At 45.8% G+C, this 27,869-nt stretch overlaps 1 protein-coding gene across 19 annotated transcripts in view; it reads left to right on the forward strand.

Annotated features, from left to right (window-relative positions):
• LOC122623255 (basement membrane-specific heparan sulfate proteoglycan core protein) overlaps nt 1–27,869 on the forward strand; it is a 76,205-nt gene that overhangs the window by 30,658 nt on the left and 17,678 nt on the right. For 3 of the 19 annotated variants that reach the window (XM_043802293.1, XM_043802295.1, XM_043802299.1), the window contains exons 8-14: nt 14,244–14,354; nt 22,902–23,129; nt 23,711–23,788; nt 24,472–24,605; nt 24,671–24,764; nt 25,172–25,558; nt 25,632–27,868. In XM_043802293.1, coding sequence (XP_043658228.1) covers nt 14,244–14,354; nt 22,902–23,129; nt 23,711–23,788; nt 24,472–24,605; nt 24,671–24,764; nt 25,172–25,558; nt 25,632–27,868 — 3,269 coding nt within the window. Of the gene's footprint in view, nt 1–2,232; nt 2,398–14,243; nt 14,355–14,740; nt 14,864–15,638; nt 15,765–16,349; nt 16,848–17,455; nt 17,608–17,968; nt 18,063–18,604; nt 18,776–19,103; nt 19,251–19,430; nt 19,564–19,980; nt 20,067–20,306; nt 20,424–20,815; nt 21,017–21,443; nt 21,687–22,901; nt 23,130–23,710; nt 23,789–24,471; nt 24,606–24,670; nt 24,765–25,171; nt 25,559–25,631; nt 27,869 lie in introns of all 19 variants that reach the window. The other 16 variants (XM_043802282.1, XM_043802284.1, XM_043802283.1 and 13 more) reach the window with 12 other exon arrangements.

Genomic DNA, 27,869 nt, shown 5'->3' on the forward strand with positions numbered 1-27,869 from the left:
TGTTTCATGTTGGCCATCCTAAAGAAATCCGCTCGAATTCAAAGGATAAGTACTTTGATTTAAGCCATCTTTTTGCGATGAATACACTTGCCGCTTGGCGGTTTTAAACGGACATTAGATAATGCACTATATGCATCATTAATTTTAATGACTGTTAATATGAGGCGATGAGATGAGGTGGGAGTTTGGCTAAGAACTCGGGCGCAATTTGAGTTTCTAATGAAACTCTAATGAAAAACTCATCATTAACAACTCGCGGCTCCTGGGTACTCCTCGTACTCACTCGTGGACTGGCGGACTCGTGGATTTCGGGATGAATGCATCTTGGGTGAATGGAATCTGCCTGGGCTGAGCACCTCATTAACGAAAAGCCTTCATTGTGTGGGTGGGTGTATGGGTGTGTGTTGGCGGCGGTGCAATTCGCCAATTTATTATGCGTAACATGTTGGGTAACTTGAAACTTGGCCGAAACGCTGCCGGCTGGAGGCTGAAGACCACTTACCGTTTGGACAAACTAAAAGCATTCCTTTAATGCTCGGTTAATTGAAACATACTCTCCGCTGGTCGCTGGTCGCTGGCCGCTGGCGAACAACTTTTTGCGATATAATAATTGAAAAATGCAGGCATCTTGCCAAAACCGCATAAACAACAAAGCTTTTAGGCGCGTATCTCACAGATACGTTTATCTGCCCCCTAAAAATAAAAGAAACTACAAAAACTCAAAAAGAAAAACTCAAAGAAACTGTAACTGAAACGAAACGAAACGAAACTAAACGAAGACCTTTCACAATCGCCACTCGACTTTGCACTCAGATGTCATATGTCCGCGCGTTTTTGCTCTATAAAAACACATAAAACAACTCAAGTTCAAGTTCATTAGGGAAGGAGCAACAAACACACCAGCAATTTGTTGTAATTTATTTGCGAAATTTTCATTTTCCCCCGCCTATTTGGCGATCATTTGCACAGCGGGGCGGCCAAGAAAGCGCTGATTCTTCGGGAAGTGGATTATATAGTGGCTAGATGGGCATTAATTGGTCACGTTTTGGCTATGTTGGCTAGGTAATAATTCAGCATGTGTATGCCAGTGGCAGTGAGTCAATTCCAGATCGAAATCGATATGCACATTGCACATACGTTATGGGGATTACGTAATCCCAGAGGAAAATCGTGTTGGAATGATTCGGAACAAGTGTGGAAAATGATCAAATAAAAGATATTCGCTGATATTCCCTTTGAAATCTGTGAAATATCTTTACATTTTCTTTTTGAAAGCTTAGCTGGTTGTTAGTCGTACACATAGATTTTTGTACTTTGCAAAAGCGCAAGAGCTACAATACATATTTTGCAGCTATAGCTGATAAAAGGTTTATTATTATAATTTGTGCTTCAATTTTCATTCAACATAACATCCCTGCCAGGGGGCGCACACAAAAAGAAATGGGATGCCCCTTTATGCATGAAAATATATGTACATGTATCTGAGACTCGCGCTATGAAGGCTGCGATATGAAGGCCAGACAATTGAAGGCTGATGAAGCCTGCTCCTCGCGGGGGGGTGCCCTTCGTCCTTCAATAAGGATTCTCTGGCGTTGCGTTATTTAAAATTAAGCAAACACTTAATGGCACTGCGCACTTGGCAATAGGTTCGCATTTGCTCTTCTTTTTCCACTTGCACCGCGAGAATGTTTTCATTTCGAAATTTCCCCTGTAGCAATGCAGGGAAGATGGCAAAAGTGATTGAAAATCATTGTTTCGAGTGTAGTCCGGCACTTCTCCACTTTTGGCCTGCATAGACAAAGGCGGAAGTCCGGAGTGGACTTGGCAAGTGGGTGGCAAGTGGGCGGCAGTGTGTGGGTCACCAGAGGGTCACCAGTGGGCGGGTTGTTTTGGGTCCTTCATTGCTTTCATTTGTAACGGAAATGTTTGTTAAAGTATCCTTCTTTTTGTTGTTGTTAATGCGTTCAGTTTGCCAGCGGAAGTGTCGCCGCTCGCCGGGTGCGGTCACGCCTCCCCCTCACCACCTCCCTCCCTCTCGCCATTTCTGACCTCTGACCCCATGCTGTGATTTTTATGCGCCAAAACAGAAACAGAAACAGAAATTTTCGCACATTCCAAAAGAGCTGCTCGAGAATAAAAGAAGCGAAAACAAGTCAAAGCCAAGATTGAGCTTAAAACACAAAAAAAAAAGAAGAAAAAAAACAAACGCCATTCGTGCCCTTTTCTTTATAGTTTTTCCCTAGCTCGCGCTTCCGCATCCACATCCGCATCCGCAACCGAATCTCGCATCCGCGATGGGACGGCGCCTGAGGGCAGCTCTTTGGCTGCTGGCGGTCCTGATCGTCATCGAAAAGCCGCAAAAAAGCTCAGCTCGCGGCACCTACATCAGCTACGGTGGTAAGTTCACAAGACTGGCAATGGAATTTGGATGAGCAATACCATAAAAAAGGGCTAATATTTCATAGCCATACTTGTGTAGTATAGCTCACTGTAGTTCTGGAGTACTACGACCACCTGATTTTAGTTCTTAAGTGATCTGTGTCTAAAGAAACAATCGAACGAGGGATATATGGATGGATATACGCGTATGTGTATATGGATATGCCCTGGCACTCGATGGCAATTCATTTCAATCGGCCCCATCCCCATTTAATTGCCCCTCAAGTGACAACAATTGCCGGCTTGATATCGAATTGAGAAATTGAGGAATGCAGCTGCAGTTGGCGATGATGCACAGATTGGAAGTGCCAGTTCATTCAGATGAGTTGGGCCGATTTGAGTTGCGTTGAGTTGGGTTGAGTCGAGTTGCAGTGCAATGCGTTGCATTGCGCAAATCTAGGCTAATTGTTTGTCGCTGTTGTAATAATGATGCCAGCGACCAATTAATTTGCACAAACATCTTAATTTAGGAAGCCGCAAAGAGAGCGCACTCGACAACTGGCAACACTTGATAAGCTGCGCTGCCCGGGTCCAAGAATAGAACAATTATCTTGATAAGCCCCGCTGAGCTGCTGACAAAGAATTTACCCGCTGCAATAGGCGCAGCCACACAGTGTTACAAGTGCCAAACGCCGAGTGCCAAATGCCAAATGCCAGGATAAAGATAAAGGGGCACTTATCAAGTGGTCACAGATCAAGTGACTCACAAAGGTGGTTGTATCTGTATGAATATAGTATTCCTGCTTAGGTTCTAAGCGGGAGGATTACTCAGTGCATTATTCATGCGATAAGAAATAACCAAGTCCGCTAGTCAACCCATTTATAGTACATTTGTATTTACATCCGAGCACTGCATTGCAAATTAGACAGTGATTAGCTACGCTGACTAATTGTACACGCGACTTGTTACACTACTTGATCTCTTACCTAGTACATATAGCCAAAATAGTAAAGTAGCAACTTTCTGATGAGTGAACTTGCAGCCTAAGTGGCTTGGGCCGCGGTAACAAGAGTAGCCGCCTTTCATTGGCATTGTGTGGCCTTTGGTGGCTGGGGACCCTTTGTAAGATCGCTAACTGTTTTCTAGGCCTTTGGTCACGGTCAGTGGGAGAAAGATTTGAGATTTGAGGCTCGAGGCTTGAGAGACAAACAGAATGGTCATCGGATACTCCAGGAACCGTCGGTCGTCAGAGAGAAATTAAAAACGGTTAACTGCATCTAAACTGCATCTATGCTGCATTCAAACTGCATCCAAACTGCATATGCGGCCACTACAACAATGTCATCCTTGACTTCATTAACCGTAACCCGATCGGATTGAAGTTAAAACCTCAGCGGGAGCAGCTCGCAAACAGCCAACAAACAAACAACAAACAAACAAACCAACAAACAAATAAACAAGTAAGCTGGCTTCCAACCAGTAAACCAGTCTACCAGCTAAGCAACAAACAAACGGAGCCAAGCCCTCAAGATGAAGCGAAACTATTATTTTGCACTACTGAATTGCACTCTGAAGTCATCGCCTGACTCAGGACCAGATAAAGATTCAGATGCCGATAAAGATGCAGATGCAGATAAAGATTCAGATGCAGATAAACCAAGATGCAGTTGCAGATGCAGGTATAAAGCTAAGGTCGCCAGAGAATTGTCCAGTCAAATGTGTTGATTCCGAGTCATTTGCTAAATATTGGAACGCACCAGGAATTTAGATCACTAAATAGTGGAACAAGGTTTTCCAGCGGGGTATTTACACAAACATTCTATGGAAAGCAATCTGTGCAGGGTATTCAGGCGTCGCTGTTGACTCCTTTTTTTCGTGTGTCCTGAAATCAACTTTTCAATTCGGGACTCTTATTTACTCCGCTGCTTGCAATTGCTGGAAGAATGAATTGAAAGATGTTTATTTTTAGTACAATGTGCCACACACACTGGCTGCTGTTTAACCCCCCACCACCAACACCCCCTCCTTCTAACCCAACCCTCTGGCTCCATCCATTTGTAGCAAGTTTTCTTTTCTGGTCGCCGGCTCAGAGCGCTTCCTGAAAGCCCGAGAAAATGAAATGAGATCTGCAGAGGCTCTTGAATAAATAAAAGGGGAGAAGGGGGAGGAGGGGGGCGGATATATATATATATGTGCACAACTGAAGAATAGGAAGGCGTCGAGCTGAATGCTCATGCGCTGATGTAAGCGCCTTCTGCGAGAACAATTAGAAAACGCTTCGGAGTGCATTTTCCATTTGCAGTTCGGTGTGTGCGTGTGTGCATGTGTGTGTGTTCTTTTTATTCTGTTTAATTCCATCGTATTTATTTTTCAGGGTTAAGTTAACGCTTGTTTACCGCTTGGTCAGAATTGTTTGCACTGCCTTAGCCTCTGGATTAAAGTTGTTCACGCTTACCGAGATTTTCCTCCTTTGTTGTTGTTGATGTTGTTGTTGCTGATGTTGTAGTAGCGAGTGTTTGTGTGTGGAAAACCCTTCACTGATTCTTTGCCGAGCTGACTTGTATGTAATTTGATGCTTATGCCATTAACAAAAATGTCAAAACGTCTAAATGCCATTGGGCATATGACTATATATACAGCAGCTTTTCACAGTTTTCCAACCACCCACCACCCACCGCCCAACAGGGTTTTCCAGGCACGTAATTTGCTTGTTGAAGGCGCGTGCGAAATGTCAAGAGAACCTAGAGAAAACTCGCCTTGCAGATTATACGAAAAGAAAAGTTTTTCGCAATGAGATTTGATATTTGCGCCTGGACCGGGAGTAGAACTGAACTGAAAAACTCGAGACGAAATCGAAATGGGATCTGGATTGTAGTGGGGGAAAATGGGAAATGGCCAGACATTGTTGCGTATGCGGAAAAGAGGAAAATCTGTTTAGCTGATTAAATACGTGACTTAATTCGCCGTATCTTAAAGATACTTGATTTATACAAATTTATGCAGTGGCAATGCAATTAGAATTAACATTTGATTGGTCCGATTGACAGCCGAGTGACGATTGCAACTCAACGTGGCCTCGCTCGCCATTCAGATATAGAATATCTGAAGATTCGATTTACTTCGATTCAATTCAATTCCATATGCACTGCGAAAATGCAGCTCTCCCGAAATCGGATATCCAATTATGCAAAATCCGCGGGACCAATACTGCGAGTGCAGTATTGGATTCAAACTAGGATTCTATGTACATTTGCATTTCCTTAAACAGTAGTTAGTGCGTTGAATTTGTTGAATCTAAGTTCAATGAAACTCAGTTATGGCTGGCCGTGGATCATTAGTAGTCCAGATACTCGCTGGATGCTGGGCTAATATGCTATTATTTCTCAGTGTAATGCACCTAATGCATGCTATTAATTGCCACTGCATTTGAGTTCGCAACCAAGACAGCTGAAGTGTTTGGCACGTGCACTGCACTGAACAAATGTAGCTTATTTATTAATTTGTGTTCCCCAGCATCGCTTGTCAGTGTTTTAGACTGTGTTTTTTATCCATGTAGTTTATTTGCCCAACTCTATGCAAATGGCAGCAATGCTGACAGACTTGCATGACAACTGAAACACCGAACAACCAACAGCGAACAGCGAACGGCAAACAGCGAACGGCGAACAACGAACGACCGACAACGGGACAGCAAAAGTGAATTTACGAGCGCACTGCAGATGCGGTCAGATACCGCATAATGCATCTAGCAGATACATTCCGTGATTTCCCAGCGATAGGCCCTCAGATTCATCTATCGAAAAAGGGAAACTGCGGCGGCATTTGAATTGCGAAAAGGAAATCAATTTGCAAAACGAAAGCGGCAAACGCCGCGCCGCGCCGAAACCAAGAGGGGAAAACGGCAAGACTCGGATATGGAACTAAAACTAGAGCCCAGCCAAATAAGTTATGGCCTTAGGATTTATTGGAAAATGCAATGGTGCCTCGCAGAAACGATTTCCGAGCATGTTTTTGGCATGAGAGATAATAATGATAATGGCGCAGGCCTTGGCAAATGTAATCCCCATAATAATAATCCATTTAAATGCCTTTGACTCAATCCTCGCGACTCAATCGTACACGCACAAAATCATATGTACTCGTACTCACATAAATGAATAATTCATGAGTGCGATCACACCTGCCTAATGAGCTCAGCTGCAATTCTAGGCAATCTGCGGGGTATTAAAGTCGTCGATAATGTACTTCAATTGTGGCTGCACCCACTTGACTCAAAGATGCAGAATTCATGGCGGGGGGGAATGGCGCCACGCGGGGGGATTTTACTGGGTTACTGGGCATGAGCGCCTGCGTTTGTGTGCAGTTTTCAATATTTTATCAGCAAGGCGAAAAGCGAACAACAACAACAACAAAGTAATGGCCTAGAGTACTCGTTATCGAAATGACGTAAAGAATTTTAATCGAGCATCCCAAAAGATAAACGATGTCGGCGAAACGTCAGCGAAAATGGCAAAAATTACAAATATTGGGTGGCGAAGAGGGGGGAGGCAGGGCAGATCGCACACTCACGATTGCTGCTACACTGAAAATAAATATAGGTCACTCTGTCAGTCGCATTTGAGAAGAATTTCACAGCTACTTACCCAATTTATGCTGTATTTTCATTAAAAGAAATACCCAACATAGCACCATTTGTACGCTTTTTTTGAGTGTAAGAATGCAGGCAAGAAAACATGCATAAATGCATTTGAACGATTTGTAATTGCTATTACAGGCAGCTTGACATCATCGGCCGACAGCTGAAGCCGCGGAAGGCGATGATGATGTTTAGAAAGAGATCGCGCACCATTCGAAGAGCGAGATAGCGAGAGGGGCGGAGAAGTGCAGAAAGAGATGGCAACTCACAAAGCGCCGCCGCAGCGAAAGAACTCCGAATGAATGGCGTTCCAAAATGTTGCACCATTAATATTCCGCTAGGAAATCCAAAAGGGGATCCACTATATATCATATAAAGATGGCATACGTTACATTCTTCTATTTCTGCTATGGGCAAAGCTCCCTGCACGCGAGTCGGGAATTGAAAGTGCATGCCAATCGAATGATTGTCGAGGAATATGAATATGCCATGAGCTAATTTTATTAGCTATTCATTGAATGAATCATTGCAGAATCGAAGACGGCGAGGGTAAATAGATAATGTCGGAAAATGACGCTATTCTGCACAGCCAATCAAAATATTCAATATATTCAACTAGATGTTACTAGATGTTTTCAAGCTGATATCTCCGGAATTGTGACTTTAAGGGGGGGGGCCCATAATGTTGGAAACATATTTTCTATCTATCTGGGTGAATATCCGCATCTCCAACTTCGTGACTCCCCTCCATTTGCGTCATTTGTTGTTCCGCGGCCATCGATCAGTTGCACATTCCGAATTTGCATATCCATGTTGGACTGCATTTGGCAATGAACTTCATGATTCAGCGGGGCATTCGGGCTATTTGGGGTATTAAGGGGCACTTCAAGGGGGGAGGCCCGAGGCCAAAACAGAAGCCAAAACTGAAACTGAAACTGAAACGGAAACTGAAGCGTGTCCTGGCACAATCATAGAAATTGTTTCCGCTGGCCGCGGCCAACAAATATTTGGCCACAAAATGGTTATTATGGTTATGTCTGCCCGCCCGCAATGATTAATGACAATCGCTGGATTGAACGTGTCTCTTCAATTTCCCTACTTATGGCCTGCTCCTTTCATTTATATACATATATATATATATGTATATACGCACATATATCTGTGTACATCTGAACACCCATGTCCGTTTTTGACGTCTCTCTGGCCGATAGCATTTAATTGCTCAGCGATATATCAGAAGATAGCGTCCGCTCTCAAGACTTGAAAATTAAATAAATAAATTGTATAAAATATTTACATGTCCACTGGCTGCTGGTGCATACAGATGTGCATATATACATTTATATATACACATATTTGCATTGCATTTTATGCCGCTGCTCCACGAATGCGGTCCAACAGTCAGTCCAAAGTCAACTCATAAACCAAAAGCAAAAAGCAAAAAGACAGTGCGAGAGGCCAGCCAAATCACGCATACGACATGTTGTGCAAACAAATGGATAGCTCTGTTGATATTTTCCAGACAGTTGCGGTGCAAACGATGGCAAATAGAAGGGGTTTCCGGGCGCGGGTGTAGATAAATATTTTGGTTCAATTTCAAATTCATAATTGGGCTAATCGACTTTCATAACTTCATTTATTACACGGCTAATGACATGCTAATTTTTCTTTAGCCAAAAAATTTTCGTTGTCAAGGACTTTATTGTGTTTTTCAATATGCTTAATAGTTTTAAAGTAACCGTATTGCTGTGGCTGTTTGACCAGTTTCCCAGCCTAACGACATTAATTGCTGCCCGCTGACTGTTGTTGGTTTTGTTGCCACCGCCGTTTTGTGGCTCATGTTGCGGTTTTACCCGTTTGACTTTCCCCCCGATTTTCCCGCCACAAAAGTATTTAAAAACTTGCAAACAAAACGCAAAGAAATGGGTGAAACACAAAAAAGAACTGACGATTCGCTTTTGGGTTTTGTCTCCCACACTCAGGTTGGGTTTCTTTGCCATCCAGATGCTCCTGCTCCTGCTCCTTGGAAAACTCCAACTCCTCGCTGGAGGAGGAGTTGGAAAACTCCTCCTACGGTTTTCGGTTTCCGTTCGCTGTTCGCCGCCTTCCGTTTCCCTTTGTCGCTGGTGCCTGGCACGCGCTGACACTTTTACTTTGTCCGCGGACCTCGAAGGGCGGCAACCAGCAACTGGCAACCAGCAACTGGCAACCAGCAACCGGCAACTTGCAACCGTGAAGCATGCGGAGCATGCGACCGGCAGCCGTACGGCAACAACTCAGTTCACATTGATCAAGTTCTAGCCTGATGTCATCTGGGATCCAGTTTGACATAATCCTTCAGGCGCCTGCCATATTTTCTTGTTATATTTTGCCCAAAATCGGTGGATTGAAGTCATCAACTAGAGCTATCTGGTATCATGCCATGATTTTTTCAAACATATTGCATACTTTTGTGCTGCTATGGAGTATATTTTTCTTAAGCAAAAATCAAGTTTCTTTTTCACCAACACACAAAAATTGGTTTATTTATTTTTGATTTTTATTTCAAAGTGTAGAACTTGAATATATAGGCGCTACATAGAACTGCGGCTGCAACTGTGGCCGCAAATGATAAATTTATTTAATTTGCCATAAATTGGCCGAGTAACTAAGACGACGCACGCAATGACAACGCAACCCCTGAACTATGAACCCTTAACCCTCTACCGCCCTTAACCCTCCGCCTGAGGAGCATGTCTTACAGCAAAAGTTTATGCAAAACAAGCCACAAAAATTAACGTTTGTCACATTGCGCATGGAATGCGACAAATCAGTGGCTAAACTTTAACCCGCAGACAGGTCTTTTTTTTTTGTTTTCGGAACGAGGAGGGGGCGTGGCAGGCACACATGCCAACGTCAAACAATCTCATCGATTTACCAGGGCTCTTTACAAAAAAAAGCAAAAAAAGCGGAAAAAAAGGGGGGAGAGTTTGGGCCAACAAGTTGTTGCCGCCGCTTGTTTTCCGCTGGATTCTTGTTTTTGTTTTGAGCTTATTTATGCGACATTTTCATTGTGTGTTTACGGTTCCGAAATGAATAAGTGAAATGTGCAATAGATTGAAGAAGCGCTTCCATGGGTGGCAAGGGGCAAGGGGCAAGGAGAAGTGGCAAGTGGCAAGTGGGTTGGGGGGTCACGAGGTGGGCGATGGCAAGGAAGCGCTGCTTGGGCCTGAGCAAACAGAGTCACATGCAAAGGCGCACTTAAAACTGCAGACGCCACATAATTGTCGCCCCCCTCGGCAGCTGCTGCATGGAGCGCCCCCCTTTCGCCCCCTTTCAACCTCCAGTTGTCTTTTCTCATAAGCCACACATTCGATACTGGAAAGTGTTTCTTGCAGTGCATCGCTGCACTGACAACTGTCACTGGTTTTTGACACGGTTTCCCGCTCCTTCTTTGCGGCACATCGCGAGTTAAGCTAACTGCAACCAAAAGCTAAACACTCGGGGGCAACCTTTACGACCCACGAAACCCCTGGCCCCCCTGCCCCCTTAGCCGTCCAGCCCCCCAGCTAATGACTCATTAAATAACGCGCTGCACCAAGGGGTTAAGGCTTGCAGGATGAGTATGGGGATGAGGGATGTGTGCATATTCATGAGCTTCGTGTTAAGCTGCCATTTTGACGTCGACTGTTGGCAGTGTTTACATAGCCGAAAAAGCCGAGCGAAGAACAGTGAGTGCACACACCAGTTTGAGTATATGAATATGAATATGAATCAAGCCATCAATCAGAGTGTGTCCCTGTCTCTGTCTCTGTGTCATTCGAGTGCGTCGCCCTGCTGCCACTTGACATGCATTCCGAGCCCCTGCCGGCAGCAGGGGGTTAAGGGTTGCGGTTCGGGTTTGCGAAACTCTGCCGAAATTGCTGAATGAATACGATCATGAATGATGGGCCAGGCGGCATTTGAGTGTTTGCATTGAGTGATTGACGGAGATGGATTTAACTGAGCCGCTTAGATCATAAATCGCAAATGAGTCGTGGGATCCCAAAACACAACCATAATATGCAAGATATGTTGAGATATGTCCGCGATGTTCGAATGAAATAGGGAACGGAAGAACTTTGGACAACTCCTTGTTATTTACCAAGCTCCACAGGAGTCGCAATCAAGATAGTTTAATTTCCAAAAAAAAAAAAAAGGAAAACCATAATTAAACGAACCGACAGTGCTGTCTGGGCCATTTCCCATTCCCACCTCAGTATTGGCCATTAATAATATGAGGCATCACGCATACGCCACATACGCCACATATGCCAGATTTGCATCAGGACACGGCCCTCTCTTCCTGCTTAACCCATTTCCTGCCTGGGTTACTCCCGTCTAGCACACCGAAAAGCCCAAAAACGGAAATCGATTAGTCATCCGCGTAGAGCCGAAATGAATGTTTATCGCTGATAGTTTTTTGGTTTTTGGGTCCGTAATTAAGAGGTTTCTTTCGGGGTTGGGGGACTAGGGTTGCAAGGTTAAGGTAATAACACTTTTGCATGCCAGACGCTTCACCAATTTCGATGGATATTTAATCGCACTTTTTACCGCCGCTGTCGCAGCTTTAAAGCAAGACTCTAATGCTGTTTTTTCAGCCCCCTCCAAAGCACTTTGGCTGCCCATAAAAGCGAGTTAATGATTCGATGGAACCGCTAAGCGCTAACGAGCAATAATCAAATCAAAAATACTTTTTACAAATTGCTGCTAAACAGCTTTTCCTCGCGCTAAATCTCATCTGAATTTTTATACAATTTTCGCGGCAGCGGAGTGAACAATTTCTTGCTTAACCCCACATTACAAGTGTGGGAGGGGGGCGGGGGCGGGGGCGGGGGCTATATCTTGGTCCCCATCGAAAAGCCGAACACACACCTCTTAACTTGTTTGTTTGCGGCTTTTGGCCTGTTGGCGCTCTTTTGAGTTTTCCATGCGCCCGCGCGTATCAATTATCGACTCGAATTTAGCCCTCCTTTTCCCAGCGTTTCCCAGCTCTTCCTCTCCAGCACTTTCCCCACCGCATTCACGAGCATTTTTTCACTCGGAGATACGCACAGCTGCGGTTGGAAGAATAGCGCCTCTTATGCCATTGGGATTTCGACAATACATCGTAGTCTGAAGGCCAAGTCAAGCAATCAATACACCAGCACATTGACTATTAACTTTTGCATGATTCCGCATGCAAATAAAAGTGCAAAAATCACAAACGCAGTGCTATTTTCTCTGCCGCATTTGTACATGTGTTGCATACTTTCTGGCGCCGCTTTAAGTTCAAGTGCAAGCCAGCTGGGAAAAGGCAAAAAAAAAGAAAAAGAAAAAGAGAGTCAGCCATCCAAACTGATCCCATTTCAAGGGAGAAAAGAAAAGCATGTAAAAGCTTTCCTTCGGTGGGGAAAATCTATTTGACACTCAGCGCGGAGGACGCAATGCAACAGTGGAGTGCAGTGGAGCTGAGTGAAGCCAAAGGAGCTGCAAAATAGCTGCAGAATAGTGGGAATCCGGGAATGAGTGGCAGGTGGCAGTCATTAGGGACAAATTTATGGGCACGGAGAATACGGAAGGCAGTAATTGATATAACCAATATTTAAAGAAGTCAAGTTGGCACCAAGCGACTAATGATTCCCAACTAATGACTTTCATATCTGTAGACTAAAACAATACCTAAGATACATAAGTAACATGCAAATAAAGTTCCAAAAAATAACACCTTTTAAATTATTGAAATAACAACGAGTGCAAAAAAGGAGAAAAAGTGAAAGGCGAAAATCCCCAGCTGGACCATAAACCCATGCCCCTTCCCCCTTCCCCCTTCAAAATTTCACCTTTATCAAGAAAGTGCAGGCAGGAGAGAAGGTAGAAGAAGGAAAAACTTGTTTTTCGACTGCGGATTATAATTTGTAGCTGGTGTGTGTGGAAGGGGGGGTGGGGGCCGTCAAAAGGATTAGGATCACACGTCTGGCCAAATAATTGGAGCCCAACAACCTTTGGCAGCCGAAATCCTTTTTCTGTTTGTGCCCACTACTCTGAATCTTTAATGTCAATAAGCGGCAGTTGGCGAATAAAAACAAACAGAATGCAGAGGCCAAGAAACATCACCTCACCGAAAATCATATTTGCCTCCGTTTGCAAATTGACTTGAGGCGCCTTTCCTTTGCTTTCCGTTCCTTTCCTCACTTTTTCGCCTGTCTGTCTGTCTGTCTGCCTGTGTCCGCAATGAAATTGTCAAATTGTTGCCCGGAATTTCGCTCGCCGCCTTCGTGTTGAAAATTGCCGAATGGAAAACTTTGGCGATTTGTGTGCGGCCCAAAAGTTGCTTAAGTTTTCGCCACTGCAGTTCCACATTAACTGCCACATTCGCGATGACAAATTGTTGACTTGCGGAGTCCAATAACCCCAGTCCACGAAAAAACAAAACTAAGTCCCAGTTTAAATTGTGTTTATAAATGCATACACATATAATACTACCAATTATATTGCCGCTTTTTAATGACTGCTGTATGCTGTATGCTGTATCGAGCTATGATAGGAATTTGCTGAAATTAACTCGTTATTATTCATGCTAAATGGCCAAACATTGTGAAGCCGTTGCGATGAAATCATCGCACATTGTTTGCTCCTGAATTGGCCTTTGCTTTAAGCTGCTCTGATTACGACACCCCCTTCTCTTAAATGTTCACTTAACTTTTCTTTACTTTTAATTAGCCGCCTGCTCGCGGCTCTTCTGCTCTTTGCCCCAGCTCTCTTTGTTATCTATACCCCCTCTACGCGGAATTTCCCGGCTGCTTGTAATCAAATCCGCGTTGTGTCACTTTGAATGGGGCGGGGGAAAAAAATTATCCAAAAATATTTGTGAAATTGCTTAAGAGTCTTGTGCTGCTTGTTGCTAGCTGCTAGCTGCTTGCTGCTAGCTGCTCCTGTATGAAATATTAAGCGGAGTCCGGCGGAAAAAAGGGTTCAAAAGGCCAACAGACATGCACAGGAAACTGTGGCTAACGAGGGCGGGGATTTCAGTCCTGTCACACAACAAACACCTAACAAACTTTTGCTTTCAAGTTGATGACGGGGGTGTCGGCGAGGTACTCGTAGAAGTATTTCCATCGGCCGGCGGAAGTCCTTGTTAAACTGCATCCGGTTGTCATCTAATTGCAGGCTGTCAAATCCATCCGACATTCCAAATATAAAATTCCACTCTTTTTATGTATCTTTCAGAGTGCCAGACCAACGAGTTCAGATGCAATAATGGAGACTGCATCGATGCCAGAAAGCGTTGCGACAACGTTTCGGATTGTAGCGAAGGCGAGGACGAGAACGAGGAGTGCCGTAAGTACCAAGTGCTAATCAAGAAGCCCAAGGGTGCACCTGTAATACACCCACACCGTAGCTATTAGTTAACTGTGCGATTATACCACCTAAGACGTAGAACAAACCTATACCAATTCGGGGTATCTAAGCTTAAAGTATCTAAACAAACTGAGAACGAGCGATGCGCTCTCTCTCTTTGTCTGCCTCGCTCCTTAGATTAACTGCCGCTTTGATGACTAGAACTGTTTGTATTGTAGTAGCTAAGTATAAAGTATCTAAGACTTAGAGTTAAGTTGTCCCTCGAAATCCGTCCGCCAGTCAAGTGCCATACTAACCCCATCTCTCTCTTCTCCTTTAACCCCAACCACATGCTAACCGCTACCACTAACCCAACCTACTAACAGCCGCCGCCTGCAGCGGAATGGAGTACCAATGTCGCGACGGCACACGCTGTATCAGTGCCAGTCAGCAGTGCGACGGTCACTCCGATTGCAGCGACGGCGACGACGAGGAGCATTGCGACGGAAGTGAGTTACAACCTCATCAGCCATCTATACACCCATCTACATAACTCAAACCACCCTCATATTCTGTTTTCATGAAGTGTTGCCAATAAAAATTGGCTTAAGTAATCCTATAAGAGAAGGCAACACCTCATACACAACAAGTCGTTTTTCCACACCATTCCTCCATTTGCCCATCACTTTCAATTTCCATTTTGAATCTCCCTTCAATGCTGCCGCGGTACAGTTGTGCCCAAGCTACGATACACCTGCCCCAAGGGCAAATTCACGTGCCGGGACTTGAGCTGCATATCGATTGTCCATCGCTGCGATGGTCGGGCCGATTGTCCAAACGATCGATCGGACGAGGAGGGCTGTCGTAGGTGTTCGATTAAATGGATAAATGATCCTCGATAAATATCGATGTCTCTTCCTTGCTCTTCTCTCCCGCTTCGCTTCTCTTATGGTCTTATGGGAATGCAGCCTGTCTGTACGACAAGTGGCAGTGTGACGATGGCACCTGCATAGCTAAGGAACTGCTCTGCAATGGCAACATCGATTGTCCCGAGGACATTTCCGATGAGCGCTACTGCGAGGGTGAGTAAAATACGAAGCGTTGCTCCTGGTTTATAAGAATTCTCCATGGAGAAGCGGTAAGTTTACCCCTTTCCCTTCCCTTTCACTTCATTGTCAAGTCACACCACATCACCCCATCTCACCATGTCACGAAAACATTCACAAGCACCAAACGAACACTAACAAATGCGTGCTATCGATAAATATCGATCGTCGTCGCCAGGTGGCTATGATAGCGAGGAATGTCAGTTTGATGAGTTCCGTTGCGGGACTGGTGAGTGCATACCAATGCGTCAGGTGTGCGATAACATCTACGATTGCAACGATTATGCCGATGAGGTTAACTGCGGTAAGCTTTTCGTGTTATCGATAAATTGTACTGTTCTGCTTTGCTTCTACGCCTCTTCGTGGGTAACTAAAATTGACTACTGGTGTTGGTCTCTCTCTCTCTCTCTCTCCCTCAATCTCTCTCTCGCTCTCCCTCTCTCTGTGTGTCTCTACCTCCGTCTTACCACATTCTTGTGTCCTCTGTGTGCCCCTTCCGTTGATATCGCTTTAATCGCTATCTGTGCGATAGTCACTTATCGAAGTGTGTGTGTCAATCGATATTTGTTTGATTTTGATTTTAACTCCAAACATTTTATTTTTCTTTTCCCCATCCCACACGATAAAATGTGTATTGAAACCCCTGGTTTTGGTTACCGAATGCCCAAAAATTAATCGATTAACTGCACGACAACCCACTCTGGAAAAATACCCGCAAATGCGATGATCTACAAATTGGCTCAACGACTTTTTTAAAACCTAAAAAATGCATGTGTTATCAATACTCCCCCTAACCCAAAATCCGTGGTCTGCATGCGGTTGTCTCTCATGTGCCGTCCATCGTAAATCGTAAACCTCCATCAAAAAATTAATACCCGGACGATAACAGTCGAAGGCGAAGAGCAGGATAGTGTGGGCATACCCATTGGCCACCAACCGCGAAGGCCAACGCACAATTACGACGACTGGCTGCACGAAATGGACACCAACGAGTACCACGTGTACCAGCCAAGTAATGTCTATGAGAAGGCCAATTCACTGAATCCGTGTGCCAGCAACCAGTTCCGCTGCACCACCTCGGATGTATGCATCCCGCTGCATTTGCGGTGCGATGGCTTCTATCACTGCAATGATATGAGCGACGAGAAGTCCTGCGAGCAGTATCAGCCTCACCCCACCACCCGACGCCCTACGACCTTGCCCGCAACCAGCACCACATTCACCACCCAGGGCCCAGGTCTTCTGGAGCGTCGCAATACCACCACCACCACGACCAGCACCACCACCACCACCAGAGCCAGCGAAGCAACGCGATGGCCATGGGCAACGAAACCGACAACCACCGCGACCACGACTTCTAACCCAATAACAACAGTTGGCGTAGCGAGTAGGTGTCCTTGAAAACAAAAAATCGGTGAAAAGTGTAGCATACTTAAGTGGGTAACGGTTGAATCGAATTATTTTGCAACAAAAAAGGGTTAACACAAAATACCTCGAGTGTAACAGGAATGAGTGATGAGTAGGGAGAAGCCCACTTTATCCCTCTAAAGTATTTTCGTTGCCCCAGCTTTTGTTGCAATAATACCCGAGCATAAATGGATTAATAACTGGTATAGGATAATTGTTAACATTACCTTAAAAAATCTAAGTCACGTTGATGGTTTAGGAAGCGTTGGGTTAAGTAAAAGTGCATGCCACGATTAGAACATAGAAACCTACTTTAGCTATAATCATCCCAGACCCGACGCACACACACACAATACACACACAAGCACACACGCGCACATACACACCAATTACAATTTAGTTAGTTAAGCATTTAATTTATAAACTCTTTTAATTGATATGCCCCATACAGCTCATACCTGTACCTAAACATATGTACATCGCTCACGCTTGCTCTCTTTCTTTCCATTCTCGTTATGGCTTGTTTTATTATCATTGCGATTATACATACGCCCTGTTGTGTCACCCATCATCAACACCCCCCAACAGCAGAAAACAATGCCCAGACATGCCTCGAAAACATCGAATTCGCGTGCCACAATCGCGATTGCATTCCGATTGAGAGCGTCTGCGATGGCAGCCCCGACTGCGTAGGCAAAGAAGACGAGGACGACGCTCTGTGCAAGTGCAGCGGCGACAAGGTACCCACCACCCCCAGCACCTGACCACCACCCACCACCCACACACCACACACACCCATCCCACACATGTAAAATATATATGTACATAGTGCTTGTTAGGTAGAACGAACTGGCAAACCGTTGAGGTGGCCCCATGGATTCCATGAAAGCGGGTTTATGCATTGAATTAAAAACCATTTCATACTCTGCCATCAAATTGAGTAAATTCAATAATACATAAAAGACATGATAATAAGCACTTTGTAGATATAAAACCCCCACACATACTCAGCTGTCAGAGGTGGGATCGGCGATCTACGATCTCTGACCTCTGACCTGTGAGCCCAGTAGAAATACACACCCATTCTCATGCTTTCTTCAGTACAAATGCCAGCGCGGCGGAGGCTGCATTCCCCAATCCCAGGTGTGCGATGGCAAACCTCAATGCCGCGACCGCAGCGATGAGAGTGCATGTCGTAAGTACCATCTCTTTCGCATTTTTTCGCACTTGTTTCGTCTGAAATCGGCATACAATTCAATACAACTTCAATTGGGTATATTTTAAATTAATAGTTATTCAAATTATGCAACCCCGCCGTTTATTTTCATCGCCGCCTTTTCTCATCATCGATCCTCCTATTCTCTCCTTCTCTCTAACAAGCTTTTGGTTGAATTTTACTTGTTAATACCTATAACACTCTAGATTAAGACTGAGATCGAAGCTAACATAGGCTAGAAAGCAATTCCAATTGGTTTAACTGCTAACTGCTAGTGACAAGCCCGCCGGGTTTACTCCATTTCACCACTCGCCCTTCACGTATCGACTTTTGTTGCTAACTTTACTTTCTCTTTTGTTCTCTCTTCGGCCGAAACAAACAAAAACAATATCCTGTGTAAAAAACTATCCCGTATTTTGACACCCTGAAACGTAAAACTCTGCTATCCCCGCTATCGCACAACACAACAAAACACAACACACCGCGCCCGCCCCTGAAAACTCCGATCTCCCGATCGCCAGACCTCCATGGAAGATTAAATAAGACTCGTTTGGGGGTCCAGTGCCAGGAGAGCCAGTTTCAATGTGACGATGGAAGCTGCATGTCCGGCTACAAGCGCTGCAATGGCATCGACGACTGCGCCGATGCCTCCGACGAATACAAATGCGACTACAACTACGAAGAGACCTACGGTAGCCCATAGATCCATAGATCCATATATCCTTCCTTCCATCTGCTCACCATCCATAGCTTCCCGCAGTTGCGGTCCAAATAGCCGGGAATCCCGAAAAATGTCAATGAATAATTACCGTCTGCAACGCAGCTCAGCTGTAATCCTTTATTGGCATTTTTCAAGAATCCTAGGTGCTGCTATTTTAGTCGCAATTGCATCTATCCGCTTGACTGCGAATCTATCGACCCGTGATCAGCGATCATAATATTTATCACTTATCTTTCCAACTTTTCATATACCAAAAACACATTCACACGTAAAAACCGATAAAAAACCAAAAAAAACAGACGAACGGGACAACAATCCATTGAATGAATGTGATATCCTTGAGTTTGAATGTGACTACAGTCAGTGTTTGCCGCTAGAGAAGAAGTGCGATGGCTATGCAGACTGTGAAGACATGAGCGACGAGCTCGAATGTCAGTCGTACACAGGTAAAGATCCCCGAATCGGGGCTAACCAAAATGGCTCCAGGTGCTACTTCCGCTAAGTCTAACCTTCTAACCAACCAACCAACCACCCGAACAACCAATCAATCACCCACTTGCTATCAATATCATGCACCACCTTACCCCGCCCAATTCACCTACTCACCTCATTCACATCATTCGCAGACCATTGTCTAGAGTCTGAGTTCGAATGCGATAGCTACTGCCTGCCACGCGATCAGTTGTGCAACGGAATTCCCAATTGCCAAGATGGCAGCGACGAGCGCAACTGCACCTTCTGCCGGGAAGACGCCTACCTGTAAGACCACAAAACCATCTACCATCTACCACCAAAGCTTCCCATTCCTACACACATACATTCCTACCCATTGAACATAGAACAAGCATAGCAATAACCGAAAGTATCTTAATCAAAGCAAACAGATTGTCTCTGTTTGTTTTTGTTTGGTACTTCCGCAACTAAAGCCAACATTGATCAGAGTTTAGATGATAGGTCCTACGCATCCCTATCCACTCCGTACTTCTCCTATCCATCGTCCATATCATAATCATTTCTTTACTTTTTCATGTCATGGCTCCTTCTACAACACACGACACGACACAACACATAAACCACCATATCATCCACTATACTACTCGAACTACACTCGAATATCACTCACCGTCGACCATCGCTAACCGAAACTCATCATCGCCCATCGCCCAACGTCTGCAGTTGCAACACCGGCGAGTGTGTGGCCGATAATCAGCGATGCAACGGCTTCGCCGATTGCGCCGACGGCAGCGACGAGCGTCACTGCGGTAAGAAGTCCATCAAACTCGGTCACTGGGCCACTGGGAATCACTGATTCGAACCTCGTCCCGAATACCCTGCACCACCCACCACCCAAGAATGTAGATTTGTAGTTGTCTGCTTCGCTTTTGGTACGCTTGATTTGGTCTTAGATTATACATATATTCGATTGGCTTCGACTCGAGTAACAACCGCCTTGGCACTTTGATAGTGAGTTCTCACGGTGAAATTATCTTTTCAAATTCAAGCAAGGATATATTGTCCACCTAACAAATTAGCCTGCAACGGCACTTGCGTCAGTCGGAGAATAAAGTGTGATGGCAAACGCGATTGCCTCGATGGCTATGACGAGATGTACTGTCCCGGTAAAGATTCCACCAAGTAGTCTGTAATCCTCCTCGTTTACTCCTCTCTGACTGTACTTCCTTGAGACTAAAGCTCCTTTGCCTCTCCTGTTTTCTTCTTAAATTAAAGCTCCTTTGCCTCTTAAATTTGTAAAAGATCAAAATTTCAAATTCATTTCCGACTTAAATCTGAAACCAAGCCTTTGCTACTGCTACAACTTAACTGCTTTTCCTTGAACTATCAATGCCATATGAACATCTTACGCTCTACCTGGTCTGTAACCCAACATTCCAGCATTCCAGCAATCGTTTATAGTTTTGTCTTGTTTTGTCGTTCCATTCTTTTTGCTAACCCACATACCAACAACATCACCGTCAAACATCCACGACACCCACACCATTGAACACCATAGAGACCAACAACCACTATCCCACACAAAATGTGAATGTTATTCGACCAAAACTGGGCCCCAATCCTATAATACCAAAATCCTGCCGCCCCCATGAATGGCAGTGTGCGAATCTCGAGTGCATCGATCGCAGTTTGCACTGCAATGACTATAAGGATTGCTCCGATGGATCCGATGAGGACCTCAGCGTTTGCTTTGGCACTGGTAAACGAGACACGTCTTCCCCTGTCACTCCTTCCTTAGGATACACATACAGTCATAGAGTCACAGAGTTTGTCTTGTTTTCGAGCTCACTCATTTCCTAACTCGTAACCAATAGTTGTTTTCCTAGAAAAATATTATAATCCGTAAGCATTCACATGAGAACTGCGATACGAGTATATCGATATAACCCTAGTAACGTAAGTCTCTCCCAACGGAACCAGGTTTGTATGTACCCATAGACTTAGACTTAGCTGGCCAAGCCAAGACATGAGCTTAATCACAACGCTTTCTTGTCTCTCTTTCTTGCTGCGTCATCCACACATCCATTAAACCAAACCACACAAACACCACAAACACGACAAAACCAAACCCTGCATGGTGTTACCGAATGGCATCGGACCATTTGACAACACATACTCGTATATAGCCACCACCCGACTTAAGCCCAGCGACTGCGGTCCGGATCAGTTCTACTGCGATGAGTCGTGCTACAATCGCTCCGTTCGATGCAATGGGCACGTGGAATGCACTGATGGCAGTGATGAGGTGGGCTGCACCAGTAAGTCACTGCCATGTCCGCAGCACCAGTGTCCCAGTGGCAGGTGTTACTCGGAAAGTGAGCGATGCGACCGCCACCGACACTGCGAGGACGGCTCCGATGAGGCCAACTGTAAGTCTCCGTCTTCATCGTTCCATCTCCCATAAGCGCCCACCTTTGCAGATCGATTGATTTTGAGATCAGGGTTCGCGATCGTAAAGCTTTCAAATTTTAGTGTATTCAGATCTGTGGAGATCTGCAAGATGTGAAAATTGGAAAGTCTTCAGACCGCAGCCTAAATGTATATGTGTAGGACTATTCGTTTCCTAAGCACCTAATCTTTGTATAAGCACAGCGTCTATTTTTGAGCAGCACCAATGTCAGTACATATGAACACTGTTTCTTTCCATTTGTAAGAGAATTTGTGCATATATCAAAGTTTGAGTTGTTAGATTGCAGAGTTTAGTCATTGTGTTTTGTACAAATCAAGTGTTTTGCCAAGAATACGGAATATAAGCCAACATGTTCCCGATTTCATTTTGAATTGATGTGAGGCATAAGGATTTGGCAGGGCTACAGTTATTGCACCCAAACATCGTATCCAATATTGCATCCAATATATATCTTATGTGCCTTTTCAGTTGCTAATCTCTCTCTCTATTTCTCTATTATTCGTCTCTCACCTCGTTTCTCTATCTCTCACGCTTTCTCCACTCTGCTTTTGATCGTGTGACTATATATATTCTTGATTTTGCGTGTATTATATCTCACTTGAACGGCTGAACTGCACCACCACCACCACCACCAATATCACATCAAAACCACTCCACTCCACTCCACTCCACTTTACACCACCAACCAAATATCGTATACAGGTACTGCCATCCTGTGCAAGGATAACGAGTTCCTCTGCTTCGATCGTCAGTTTTGCATAAATGCAACGCAGCAATGTGATGGCTACTACGACTGCCGAGATTTTTCCGACGAGCAGAACTGCATTGGTTAATAAAACACAACATCGAGTTGATTTAATTGTATTTTCTTAAGTTTGCCCAGCAGCTGTACAGCTACAAGCAATTATCATAATTGAAGTTATTTAGCATTATTGTTTCACACTTTTTTTTTAAATACTAGTACAATAGGTCGTTGATTTCCAATATGATTGTACTTACGTAATAGGTATTTAAGTTTGCTGTAAGTCCGACTGCATGCTTTGAACATTGTATGCACCGTTTTTGTAACTTTAAGTTTCTTAAAATCCGACATATGTAGCTCTTACCCTTTCAGAAGTAGCAAAAATTATGTGAGTGCCTTGAACCTGACCTGTATTTTCGACTTCACCAACAGGCTGCTACGCAAATCAATTCCGTTGCAACAATGGTGACTGCGTGTCCGGATCGGCTCCCTGCAACGGCTACTCCGAGTGCAGTGACCACTCCGATGAGCTCAACTGTGGCGTAGGCCTGGAGTGTCTGCCCAACCAATTCCGCTGCAACAGTGGCCAGTGTGTGAGCTTCTCAGTGCGATGCAACGGACGAACCGATTGCCAGGATAGCTCCGATGAACAGAATTGCGGTAAGTAAATGCCCATTAGATGGTCGCCAGGCGACAGACCAGCGATAGAAACCAGCGCATCATCATCACCGCCGAACATTGCTTCATTTGCTCGCTTATACATAAGCCACTATCTATGCCAAAAGGTCATCGCCATCCTGAGGGAACCACTGCAGTTTTCAGCACCACCACCACCACCTCCTCGACCAGCACCACCGCCATGACACCACTGAGAATCATCTGCCCGCCAACCACATTTAAGTGCGAAAATGGTCCCTGCATTTCGCTGGGTCTCAAGTGCAATGGCCGCGTGGATTGTCCATATGATGGTAGCGATGAGGCGGATTGTGGTCAAATCAGCAACGACATCGATCGTAAGTGGGCGACCCACTGAACCACCGAGCTGCCACAGAACCAAAGTTTACAATTAACTGTCTGGCTCCCCCCAATGTAGCTACTAACTGCGATCAAGGGCTTAGGCTACCACGCATTTATCTATCTATCAAACCACTTATCCCCTGACCACCCCATAACCATAACCCATTGACAACCCTACTTTATACCAGACAAATTCTGATTTACTTTCGATCCTTTCAAAACAGCCGCCGACAACAGTAACGATCGCAGATCGAGCCAACTGAATCTCAAGACCTATCCCGACAGCCAGATCATCAAGGAGAGTAAGTATATTTAAGTTATAAGAAAGAGGTGAATCTTCTGTGTGTTAAATGTTCCGGGAGACGCTGTTTAATCGTATATCTCGTTATTCTGATACCTAAAATCGTTTGGAAAACCCTAATTGCCGTTCTCTGTTCTCGTTAATGCCTAACCCAATCCAATTCTATAAACCAAATAATATATAAAAACCTCAGGATATATTAGGGAGGGTAAGTTGGCCTAACTACAATCACTGTATGCATATGTAGTAGACAATATGTCGATGAGCACATGGATCCCAGCACCATCAGCACTACGAAATTGCACGAACGAATTTGGCCACAAGTGGAGTTGTACATTGAGTCGAAATTTCCAAACACCAATTCCCTAGAAAACCCCTCTATAGCAATTATTATTTTTAAGATGAATATTACTCGTTTTCAGTATGATGCGAGTGTGGATTTGAGTGTATGAATAGTTTGTTGTTGTCCAAATTTCTTTTCTCTCTTTATCTTAATTTTTATATGATATATCAGTTATTGGTTTAGTTACAATAATTTCATATTCGCAAATCCCACTACGATCAACTTTTGAGTCTCGTAAGCATACTGCATTTAGCCACCCGCAATCCCGGTATTCCTTTGACTTGCTTGTCTCTGCTGTTCAATGCATACTTGAACCCAATTAACTAGCCTTTGCACCACAGGTCGCGAGGTCATCTTCCGTTGCCGCGATGAAGGACCCGCTCGCGCCAAGGTCAAGTGGTCCCGCCCCGGCGGACGACCTCTGCCACCTGGTTTCACCGATCGAAACGGCCGCCTGGAGATTCCCAACATCAGGGTAAGTTTCTGCCAACTCAGACTCTCGACCAAGCTTAAATCACGTTGCATTTACTTGTGTACCAGGTCGAGGATGCCGGCACCTATGTTTGCGAGGCTGTGGGCTACGCCAGCTATATTCCCGGCCAGCAGGTCACCGTAAACCTCAACGTCGAGCGCTGTAAGTATGAGCATAGATGTATCTAAATGCAGGGTTTGGGTTCTCTAAGGGTAAACGATGTTGTTCAATCCGGGAATGCAGCCTGGGGCGAAAACAAGTACGAGGAGCTACGTTCGAATCGCATACGATATGGAACTGTGCCGCACATCGATCTAGAGTTCTTCGGACTAGGTACGGTTATGTTGGGCATTGAAAGTAGTAGCCACCACTTCAAAAATGAAGCAATATATCACAAGTGTTGGTTACTTCCTTGACCGAATAGAATTTTGTAAGAATCCTAAATAACTCTCTCTAATTCCCCTGTTGCCGCTTGGCTTTGTTATTGGTAAGCTTGCTAGCCATTAAACCCCGTCAAAGCTCCATAGATAAATAACACTTTTTGGCACCCTTAATCCTCCTCTAACCAGATAACGACGTTGCATCCCGTCCGGAATCAGCCTGTACGGAATACCAGGCCACCTGCATGAACGGCGAATGCATTGACAAGTCGGCCATCTGCGATGGCAATCCGGACTGCTCGGACGCCTCCGATGAGCAAAGCTGCAGCCTGGGCCTCAAGTGCCAGCCCAACCAGTTCATGTGCTCGAATTCCAAGTGCGTGGATCGCACCTGGCGATGCGATGGCGAGAACGACTGCGGGGATAATTCCGATGAGACCTCCTGCGATCCGGAGCCAAGTGGCGCTCCGTGCCGATACAATGAGTTCCAGTGCCGCAGTGGTCATTGTATACCCAAGAGCTTCCAGTGCGACAATGTCAATGATTGCACAGATGGTACCGATGAAGTTGGATGCAGTAAGTATTCGTAGGATATATAAAGCTGGCTTACTATAGCTACTATATACGCTAACCTCCCTCTCATTCGCAGTGGCTCCCTTGCCAATCCGCCCACCACCGCAATCGGTTGCTCTGTTGGAGTACGAGGTGCTCGAGCTCACTTGCGTGGCCACCGGAACCCCAACTCCCACAATCGTGTGGCGTCTGAACTGGGGTCATGTGCCCGATAAGTGCGAGTCAAAGAGCTACGGTGGAACCGGAACACTCCGTTGTCCGGACATGAGGACGCAGGACAGTGGAGCATACTCGTGCGAAATTATTAACACGCGCGGCACGCACTTTGTGAACCCGGACACCATTGTTACCGTGACCCCCGTGCGTACAGATGTGTGCGAAGCTGGATTCTTCAATATGTTAGCCCGCAAAGCGGAAGAGTGCGTCAAGTGCTTCTGTTTCGGAGTGGCTAAGGCCTGCGACAGTGCCAACCTATTTACGTATGCCATCCACCCGCCGATCATGTCACACCGCGTTGTCAGTGTCGAACTGAGTCCCATTCGACAGATTGTGATCAATGAGGCAGCCCCAGGTCAGGACCTGCTCACCCTGCTCCATGGAGTTCAGTTCAGGGCCACCAATGTTCACTTCAGTGGCCGGGAGACGCCCTATTTGGCCTTGCCCACGGAGTACATGGGCAACCAGTTGAAGTCGTATGGTGGAAATCTGCGCTACGAGGTTAACTACAGCGGCAGTGGAAGGCCCGTCAATGGCCCAGATGTAATCATCACTGGCAACCGCTTTACCCTTACCTATCGCGTTCGCACTCAGCCGGGTCAAAACAACAGGGTTAGCATTCCATTTGTGCCAGGAGGCTGGCAAAAGCCCGATGGTCGCAGGGCGTCGCGTGAGGAGATCATGATGATTCTGGCCAATGTGGACAATATCCTGATTCGACTCGGCTACCTGGATAGCACCGCTCGCGAAGTGGATCTTATAAATATTGCTTTGGATTCGGCAGGCACTGCCGATAAGGGACTGGGTAGTGCCTCGCTCGTGGAGAAGTGCACGTGCCCACCTGGTTATGTTGGTGATTCGTGTGAGTCCTGTGCCTCCGGTTATGTGAGGCAGCCCGGTGGACCTTGGTTGGGTCACTGTGTGCCGTTCATCCCCGAGCCCTGTCCATCCGGAACCTATGGAGATCCCCGTCGCGGTGTGCCCTGCAAGGAGTGTCCGTGCCCACTAACCGGCAGCAACAACTTCGCCAGCGGCTGTCAACAGAATCCTGATGGCGACGTGGTTTGCCGATGCAATGAGGGCTACACGGGCAGGCGGTGCGAACAGTGCGCCGCTGGATACCAGGGCGATCCTTTGGCTGCGGAAGGAGTTTGCCGCAGGATTCCTGATACTTCCTGCAACGCGGATGGCACCTATTCCACCTACAGCAATGGAACCTGCCAGTGCAAGGACAGCGTAATTGGCGAACAGTGCGACACTTGCAGGCCAAGGAGTTTCCACCTCAATTCGTTCACCTACACCGGTTGCATTGAGTGCTTCTGCAGCGGAGTGGGCTCAGACTGCGACAGCAGCACGTGGTATCGCGATCAAGTAGCAAGCACCTTTGGACGTTCGCGCGCCGATCATGGATTTGCTTTGATTACCAACTACATGCAAACTACGCCAGACACCGTACCTCTCTCCATGGCCGCTGAGCCCAACGCGTTGAGCTTTATAGGATCGGCTGAGCAAGCTGGAAATACGCTCTACTGGAGTCTCCCAGCCTCGTTTCTGGGTAACAAGCTTTCCTCATATGGAGGCAAGCTGACTTACACCCTAAGCTACAGTCCCCTGCCCAACGGAATCATGTCGCGGAACAGTGCCCCAGATGTGGTGATCAAGAGTGGCGAGGATCTAAGGCTCATCCATTATAGGAAGACACAGGTTGTCCCCAGTGTGGCCAACACCTATTCGGTGGAAATCAAGGAGAGTGCCTGGCAGCGCGGCGACGAAGTCGTGGCCAACCGTGAGCACGTTCTGATGGCCCTTAGCGATATTACGGCCATCTACATCAAGGCCACATATACCACTAGCACCAAGGAGGCCTCGCTGCGCAAGGTGACTTTGGACGTTGCCACTCCCACGAATCTTGGCACTCCCCGTGCCGTCGAGGTGGAACAGTGTCGCTGTCCCGAGGGCTACTTGGGTCTCTCTTGTGAGCAGTGCGCTCCTGGCTATGCCCGCGATCCGGAGGGTGGCATTTATCTGGGACTCTGCCGGCCCTGTGAGTGCAATGGACATTCCAAATATTGCAACATCGATACCGGCGACTGCGAAG

The sequence above is a fragment of the Drosophila teissieri genome, chromosome X, assembly GCF_016746235.2.
Source record: "Drosophila teissieri strain GT53w chromosome X, Prin_Dtei_1.1, whole genome shotgun sequence".
Lineage (NCBI taxonomy): Eukaryota > Metazoa > Arthropoda > Insecta > Diptera > Drosophilidae > Drosophila > Drosophila teissieri.